The sequence below is a fragment of the Fundulus heteroclitus genome, chromosome 7 (assembly GCF_011125445.2).
Source record: "Fundulus heteroclitus isolate FHET01 chromosome 7, MU-UCD_Fhet_4.1, whole genome shotgun sequence".
In the NCBI taxonomy this organism is placed as follows: Eukaryota; Metazoa; Chordata; class Actinopteri; order Cyprinodontiformes; family Fundulidae; genus Fundulus; species Fundulus heteroclitus.
The window spans coordinates 2,201,137-2,209,485 of NC_046367.1; the positions used below are offsets into that span (position 1 = coordinate 2,201,137).

At 41.0% G+C, this 8,349-nt stretch overlaps 1 protein-coding gene and 1 long non-coding RNA gene across 3 annotated transcripts; both read right to left on the minus strand.

The window, feature by feature from the left end:
• Positions 1-268: 268 nt before the first annotated feature.
• Positions 269-3,269, minus strand: LOC118563642 (zinc finger MYM-type protein 1-like). Of its 2 annotated transcripts, none has more exons than XM_036138733.1 (2): positions 2,875-3,269; positions 269-2,223 (listed from the first exon to the last, which is right to left on the minus strand). In XM_036138733.1, exons 1-2 carry the CDS (start codon positions 3,118-3,120, stop codon positions 439-441), a joined length of 2,031 nt encoding a protein of 676 aa, XP_035994626.1. In that variant the 5' UTR covers positions 3,121-3,269; the 3' UTR covers positions 269-438. The 2 variants fall into 2 exon arrangements, with proteins under 2 accessions (XP_035994626.1, XP_035994625.1); XM_036138732.1 differs by having other exon boundaries at positions 269-2,217; positions 2,869-3,269.
• A 5-nt stretch (positions 3,270-3,274) lies between these two features.
• LOC105921186 lies at positions 3,275-4,833 on the minus strand. The gene is made up of 4 exons (XR_002427439.2): positions 4,586-4,833; positions 3,696-3,788; positions 3,462-3,582; positions 3,275-3,363 (listed from the first exon to the last, which is right to left on the minus strand). It is a non-coding gene; the product is annotated as an uncharacterized LOC105921186 (long non-coding RNA).
• Between the last annotated feature and the right edge of the window lie 3,516 nt (positions 4,834-8,349).

Genomic DNA, 8,349 nt, shown 5'->3' on the forward strand with positions numbered 1-8,349 from the left:
GGACACGTTAAAGAGTCAATTCAGCACAGGACTCTTTTACAAAGACACAGAGCCGGCCCGAGCCTCTTGGGGGCCCTAAGCAGAATTTGATTTGGGCCCCCCCCCCACCATGCAGAATCACCTATACTAGCACATTACTGACACAAATGTCACACTATAATGTTATAGAGAATATTAAAATGAATACACTATGCTAATGTATTATTACAAAATAAATAAATAAACAATACTTACAATACTTTCTTTTATTAAACCTTTTGAATACAAACATATTAAATAAAAATGCAAAATGTGCATTAAATGTGCAATATTTTAAATAAAACCAAAATAAACAAACAATAATATAGTCAAAAATAGAATGTTACAAAAACAGATACTTAATAAGGAAAGCAAACATAAGAATAGCAAGGGTTCAACAATGAATTGTACAACAATGCCTCAAAATCGTTCCTTCCTAGATTTTCTGGATGCAAAATCACTGATGACATCATTGTATGGTATTGCTTGGCCAACTTTGTTATTAATACTAATGACTGCAAGTCCACTTAGTCTTTCCTGGGCCATTGATGATCTCAAATATGATTTTATTAATTTGAGCTTGGAAAAGCTCCTCTCTGCTGAGGCAACTGTCACAGGCAGAGTGCAGGCTATCCTGAGAGCTACCCAAAGATTTGGGTAAAGCTCAAACATCTCATTTTGTGAGAGGTATGTGAGAAGCTCAAAGGCAGTCTTCATAGTTTGGGGAAGTTCAGGAAGACTCTCTATCTCTAATGCCAGTGCGCTACCATCAATATCAGCCTCCTCTCCACAAGAGAGTTTTTCCGCAAGAAGCTCACATTGTTCCCTCCGGACTTTTTGATCAAGCTCCCTAAAATTGAGCAGCACCCCAAAGTTATCTTTAACCTCACTTAGAGATGTAAATCTATCCTCCAATGACTGAATGCTACAATCCACTATAGCATTAAAAAATGACACTTCAAGCCTCTTCATAGCATCCACTATCTGCTCATCTGCAGCCTCATAGGCAAAGTGCCTTTTTGTAGAACGCAATCGCTTCTCTTTCAGCACTGCTTCTGTGTTCATCCGCTCACAAACTTCTTTAGCAGATGTCTGTGCATCACAGAAGCCTGTTTTTCGGTAACTGATAAGTTCACCTTTGTTCTTTTTTAGAAGGTTAACTGCTACATCAAGCTGCATGTTTGTTGACTGTAGAAGCTTGCTCGTGATGTTAATTTTAGACAAAATGTCATACCAGACAACACAACAAATCTGGAACCTAAATGAACCTATCTCTTCCGCAAGGGAGTTGGCTTCAACAGCCACTACAGGGTCAGTTGCTTTACTTCTCACTTCTAGCAGGGCTTCTCTCACCTTCTCTGACTGGTACCGCAAAGCTTCAATACTTTTTATCCGGCTTTCCCAGCGTGTCTCACTCCAGGATTTGAGCGTGATGTCAACAAACTTCCGTAAGATGTCCCACCTTTGAGTGGACCCGGCGAACAAATTGTACACCTTCTCCACATTTCCAAAAAAACAAGAAGCATCTGTTGATGATTTAGCCGCATCTGACACTGTCAGATTTAGTGTATGGGAACTGCAAGGCACATAAAAAGCTCTTGGATTTTTAACCAATAGCCTAGCCTGCACACCTTTGTTTTTTCCCTTCATATTAGCCCCATTGTCATAGGACTGCCCCCGACAATCCTGAAAAGGGATGTTCAATTCCTCAAGCCTGTTAAGGATTAGATTGGACAAACCCAGGCCAGTGGATTCTGGAGCTATCAGAAATCCTAAAAAGTGCTCTTTTATTTCTGGTGTTGTGCCCAGAGTGACTGTGCGCACCACAACAGACATTTGTTCATGGTGACTAACATCAGGTGTACAGTCTAAAATTATTGAATAATATTTGCAGTCCTTGATTTCTGCCACCATTACCTCAATTATTTTGTCACTGACACACTCTATCAGCTCATTCTGGATAGTCTTACCCAGGTACGTGTTGTGCTGCATTCCACTATCAATTCGTCTGATGTGATCTTTTAACACCGGGTCAAATTTTGCCATCAGTTCCACCTCTTTAAGGAAGTTCCCATTGTTGGCCTGATGCAAAGTATCAACTGACCCCCTGAGTGCAAGATTTCTCTCTGCCAAAGACTGAATGATACTAATCAAACGGATAAGAACATCTCTCCAACGATTTCTTTCTGCATCCAAAAGGGCCATTTCTGTTGCATCAATAGTCTTCTGCTTAGAAAGACGGAGGGCAAAGTCTTTCCACTTCACCATATTATTGGAATGATCTTGACTATTTTCATGCTGTTTCAGCAAAGCACCTACATTTACCCAATCACGCAGTCCCTCTGTTGACAGCTTTGTGGACTTTCTTGAGAATAATTTGCAACAGAAGCAGTAAACTGCATCACTTTTCTTTGAATAAATTAGCCAGCTTCGCTTGATTTTTTTCCCCATTAACTAATTGTCTGTATGTATAGTGGTAGTGAAAGCTTCGTCCATCTGATTTCTTGGGGAATGTAGAGGTGTCACTGATTGGCACTGGCCCTCTTCTTACCAGTTCAGTTCTTTCTAAGTCTGAGAGGAATGCTGACCATTCAACTGGGTCAATTGGAGGAGCTGTTGATCTCTCTTGGTAGCTGGAGCTTGTTGAGGCAGTAGATGGTAAATCTATAGCAGTGGGTGCAGATGTAGAAGGACCTGTAGGGACATTAGATTTAATAAAAAAGAATGAAATAACATAGCAGAAAATGTTATTGTAAAGCCAACACAAAACAAAAACTTTTAGATTAACAGACCTGTCATGCTGGCTGATTTTGAAACCAACGTATCGGTGAATGTAGGTGCTTGTAAAAGGGCCATTTCTGTTGCATCAATAGTCTTCTGCTTAGAAAGACGGAGGGCAAAGTCTTTCCACTTCACCATATTATTGGAATGATCTTGACTATTTTCATGCTGTTTCAGCAAAGCACCTACATTTACCCAATCACGCAGTCCCTCTGTTGACAGCTTTGTGGACTTTCTTGAGAATAATTTGCAACAGAAGCAGTAAACTGCATCACTTTTCTTTGAATAAATTAGCCAGCTTCGCTTGATTTTTTTCCCCATTAACTAATTGTCTGTATGTATAGTGGTAGTGAAAGCTTCGTCCATCTGATTTCTTGGGGAATGTAGAGGTGTCACTGATTGGCACTGGCCCTCTTCTTACCAGTTCAGTTCTTTCTAAGTCTGAGAGGAATGCTGACCATTCAACTGGGTCAATTGGAGGAGCTGTTGATCTCTCTTGGTAGCTGGAGCTTGTTGAGGCAGTAGATGGTAAATCTATAGCAGTGGGTGCAGATGTAGAAGGACCTGTAGGGACATTAGATTTAATAAAAAAGAATGAAATAACATAGCAGAAAATGTTATTGTAAAGCCAACACAAAACAAAAACTTTTAGATTAACAGACCTGTCATGCTGGCTGATTTTGAAACCAACGTATCGGTGAATGTAGGTGCTTGTAACTGCTCCTCGCTTTCAGGCGCATGTAACTGCTCCTCGCTTTTAATCGTTTTGTGCAGCAGATGAACCTGCAATGATAAAACAAACAAACAAACAAAAAATAAAGAAATAAATAAAAAGCTAAATGTTTGATGTCATATTAACAGGCTATGTAAACATTTGCCATCAAGAAAACCCTCACCTGCTGCATCATCAGCTGTGGAGGCACTGACACTAGATGAAACATTAGGGGAAGGTAAAGTTGGTTGTTCTCCAAAGTACTTCAACAGTGTTCCTGGGGGGAAAAAACATTGTATAATGCATAGTTTATTGAGTAGAATGAGTTTATTTTCCCATCTTGCACCACAAGAAACTCCACACCTAACAATTCATATTTATTGGCAAATGAGGCATAATTGCCATATGGGGAAAACTTAACATGGTGATCTACTGCAGCCTAAATACGAGGAAAGCACTGCGTCATCACTCACCACCATATTAATAAAACTGCAGTCTATTTTCATTTTTGGTATATTTTCTAATAAAGATAAATACCATCTTCCACCAAAGATCTTAGAGCAGAGAGGCTCTCTGCATGTGCAAAGCACGTGCGCTAGCGCACGTGCTTTGTCTATGAAGGTAGTAGATTCACTTCAACACAAACAGCAATGCTAGCTAAGCTGGCATCTGTGTTTTCTCCAACTTAAACCGATATCTATCCATCCATCCATTATCTTCCGCCTATACGGGGTCGGGTCGCGGGAGTTGCAGCTTCGATAGTGAAGCCCAGACGTCCCTTTCCTCCGGGGGAATCCCAAGCAGGCGTTCCCAGGCCAGGCCAGCCGAGAAACATAGTCTCCCTCGCCGATATGTATCAATACATGAAATACACACCTACCTAGATAAATGTATATTAATAACGGATAATATTTCACTGTTAATGGTGGGGATTTCGCTCTGGTGATGGATGGCTGATAAATATCACGACATGAGTTATGACGACGAGCTAGCTGTTACCTTCAGTGACGTGAGTGCAAATTGTGCTGCTGCTGTACAAAATATATCGGTCCGTAAATAATCATGCAAACATACCTTTATCTTGCTCTTTTTTTCTCTTCCTCTTTCCTTTTCTTTTTTCTTTTTTCTGCACCAGAGGGATACATCCTTTTTTGTGACATGGCTTAGACCTTCCTATTAACGTGACGTGCGTGCCAGGGTGAATTGTCAATGCACGCGCGCGTACCGCGAGCCGCCAGCGCCATCGCGGCTGCCGTCGCGAAGTGAATGCGCATGAGCGGTTGAATCAGAATTTTTTTTTTCTTGAAATGTTCATTTATTAATTGATATTCATTCATTTATTCATTTATATCACTTGTTTAAGTTATTTAATTGTTAAAAAAAAATTTAAAAATAAAAAGATTGACCAGGGCCTGGTCAATCGTTTTTGGGGCCCCCTGCTTGGGGCCCCCTGGCCACCAGGGGGCCCTAAGCGGCTGCTTAGTTCGCTTATGCCTCGGGCCGGCCCTGCAAAGACACAGACTCGATTGTTGTGAATAATGGTCCAAACATAGGGATGAATCAGAGAGCCTCCTTCACAGCTAATTCAAAATAGGTGCATCTGATGGGGCCGATTCACAGAGACATTTTTTCTGCGAAAGACTCCTCTTGAATTCTGTAGATATGAGGATTAAGGACTCACGAGGGCCTCGGACACGTTTGTTCTCATGGGAGCATGTGATTCAACCTTTCGACTACAATTTTGGGGGCATCGCTTTTTGTGAAAAAAGTTTCAGTGTCCCCGGCCATTCACCTTGGGCATGCCTCAGCTTTGATGAGAAGAAACTCTACCCGCTTTCACGCGTGAATGTGAAAACATATTCTATCTCTGAAAATTCCAGGATATGTACTCAGGAGAATCTCTTTGTGGAAACCATGCCAAAATACGTTGTTTTAGGCATGGTTCATTATGAGGCCTTCACAGGAAGTAGACATCCGTCACCTTTCAGCTTTAGGCATATGGATGTGGAATATATGGCTCTCTGCAAAGATGGCAGACAGGTCCCCGCCAAGGCGTTTCAACCCCAAAGGGTATTTCAGTCAGGGAATATTACAACATGTTCACCGCTACAGGTCGTCATTTAAAAGACATTTAAAATTCCTCTGAGCATCGCTTGTGAGGAAGTTAACAACGGGTATTCCCTGTTTTTCTGTAATCTTAATCCGGGCGAGGACGCTGACGCGCTGTCGCCCGTGTCTAATGGGAATTTAAGGCTGGAAATGAGGTTTAGGACCTCGTTGCCTCATACAACCACCTTGATTGTGTATGCGTGTTATGACTCAATTTTGGCAATCGACTCAAAAAGGCAGGTTCTTGGTGGATTTTTATCAAAACATGAATAACCACGTGCTCGAGAGTCTGATGCATCACCTGTTGGGGGACTTATTTTACGGTGTGGGCATGCGATCCGCTCCTGCTACTCAAACGCTTGTACAGAGGACCTGCCTATTTCATCGTGAACACTCATCCTTCATGGATTCCCTCCATAGCAGACGGGTTTTCAGCAGCAAGCTGTATGTTTGGGAGTAGTCTCCTTCTGGTCAGTGTTAAAGACAACTTCCCTCTGCAACACGTTTGGTTCGGGTTCAGTTGAGGCAGAATACCGGGGAGCTTCCCAGGATAGAAGCACAGATTGATATGAGAGGATTGCCTGTCTGTAGAATCTATTAAATCTGTAATAAAAAAATGGTTAAAAATAATTTATTAGTATTTCATAATGATATATTTAAATACAATTGAATATGAGGTTTAATTACATATTACTATAGTCAGATTGTGTTAAAATGAAGTCTTCCAGTTTGTCTGCAGTGGGTTCTAAGAAATAATTAAATATATGATATATTAAACATTGCTAATGGTTGTAGATATTTATTAAAGCAGTAACTTACTCCTGAGAGAGCGTTATGGATTTGAGCAGTTACTAGGCTGGTAAAAGTAAGTTTCGACATGTTCTTACTTTTTACTGTTTTAAATTGTACTTAGTTTAACCAGTGTATCAAATAGCCTTTAAGACGGGAAGTTCGAAAAAGGGGTTTATATTAAAAGAGAAGGGGGAAAACTCTATCCCGGCCCTAAAGAGGCTATTTGCTGAGCCGGTGTTTTAACAGACACCTACCTGTAATTTAATTTGACCGTTTGATTCCAAACCCTGACAATTATGTTAATTGAGACGGACGTCGTGATGGGTCTTCTTGGCGCCTCTGAACTCGTCTGATCAGATAAGCTTTGATTTTATTTTCCCCCGCACAACTTTGTTGATTGAAATGGGTGCAACGTGACGCGTCATCCTGTCTCGTCCAAATTCGTCTAATTCCCCCACGCAGTCGTTTGTGAAAACACCTAGCCTGGTATGGGTGAAAGCCGCCCCTTTGATTCTAAGTAACATGGTGAAAAAACTAGTATTGTGTTAACTGAGACAGATGTCGTGACGGGTCATCGTGGCACCTCCGAACTCATCTCATTGGCCGAGCCAGTGTTTTAACAGACACCTGCGTGGTACTGGAAGCCGCTCTTTTGATTCTAAGTAACACTATGAAAAACCTAGTATTGTGTTAACTGAAACACACGTGTCAGCGCCTCAAACTACCGTGTCGGGGTGCTCTTTTAACAAACACCTCCACAACAGATCTCCTGAAGCTCACATTCAGACACATTTTTGTTCTAAATCAGCATTACTGACCCACTCAGTAATGATTTTAGCTAAGAAAAGATCTTGACGATTCTTTAGAGGGGAGAAAAGAACTGAAGAAAAATACAATGCGTCGTTTTTGGCGGAACAGGATTTAAAACGGTAACAGTGGCGGCTGGCCAGTAGGGGGCGCTCGGGCGCCGCCCCCTTTAAATTGTTTAGATAATAAATGATTTCTGAACTGCAAAGTACTTAGAAATGTATTTATTCATACTGTGTGTCCAATAGACATGTTAGAATTTATTAAAATAGTAAATACATAATTCTATTTAACTGCTCACATTGTGCACACTTCCTTTCCTATGTGCCGGGCGCCGTTCTAATGAGAGTGAATGTAGGCGCAGAAACTTGGGCAAGCACGTGGCACTACATCTTCCTCCAGAGATTTGTGACAGTTATTCAGCTCTTTGCAAAGCTTTAAGAGAAAAATATTCAGTGTACAGGGATCAGGCTTCAATAACTCTTGATGCTTTCACTATTGCAATCGCTTGAGATGCGCAGATATACCCAGTTTGTCTGGAACACTCATTTGCAATGCGACAGAAAACGAAGCAAGCATAGAGTCTTAAACCTTCAAACAGGAAACAGGCCTAAGAAATGACACAAATTCAGTTCTTCAGTAATCTAGCAGACCCAAAGGTTTGGAGACAGGCTGCCACAAAAGCCTAAGCAGACAGATAAATTTTGGCCTTTTTACAATGCAAAACCAGAAGGTAATATTGGTAAAAGGTGGAGCCATTACAAACCTCGGCAGACATTATATGCCGAGGTTTTCTCACTGAGTTCGTCACATGTTTATCAAAATTAAACAGCGAGCTGATCGAATCCAAAAGCAACCGTGGAACTTATCATGCCCCAGAATATGATAAGGTCAAAAATAATTTCTCACACGGTTTATTCTGTTATAACCCTTTTCCTATTGTTCTAGGACTTAAAACAACAGTTTTATGATGGTGTTTAGAAATTTTGGGTATGAAATTTTGGTGTATATGTCTAAATATTTTGTTACATCCAATGGTGGGATTGATGGATGTCTAAATATTTTATAATTAGGGTCAGTCTCTGCCAAACATGCCTCAATCCTTCCCAGAGACAAGCTTCTAATGAAAC

Coding starts and splice junctions, on each gene's coding strand:
- LOC118563642 (XM_036138733.1), bottom strand. CDS start 3,120: ATGGGGAAAAAAATCAAGCGAAGCTGGCTAATTTATTCAAAGAAAAGT. Junction 2,224..2,874: donor AGACTATTGATGCAACAGAA/ATGGCCCTTTTA, acceptor GATGCAACAGAA/ATGGCCCTTTTGGATGCAGA.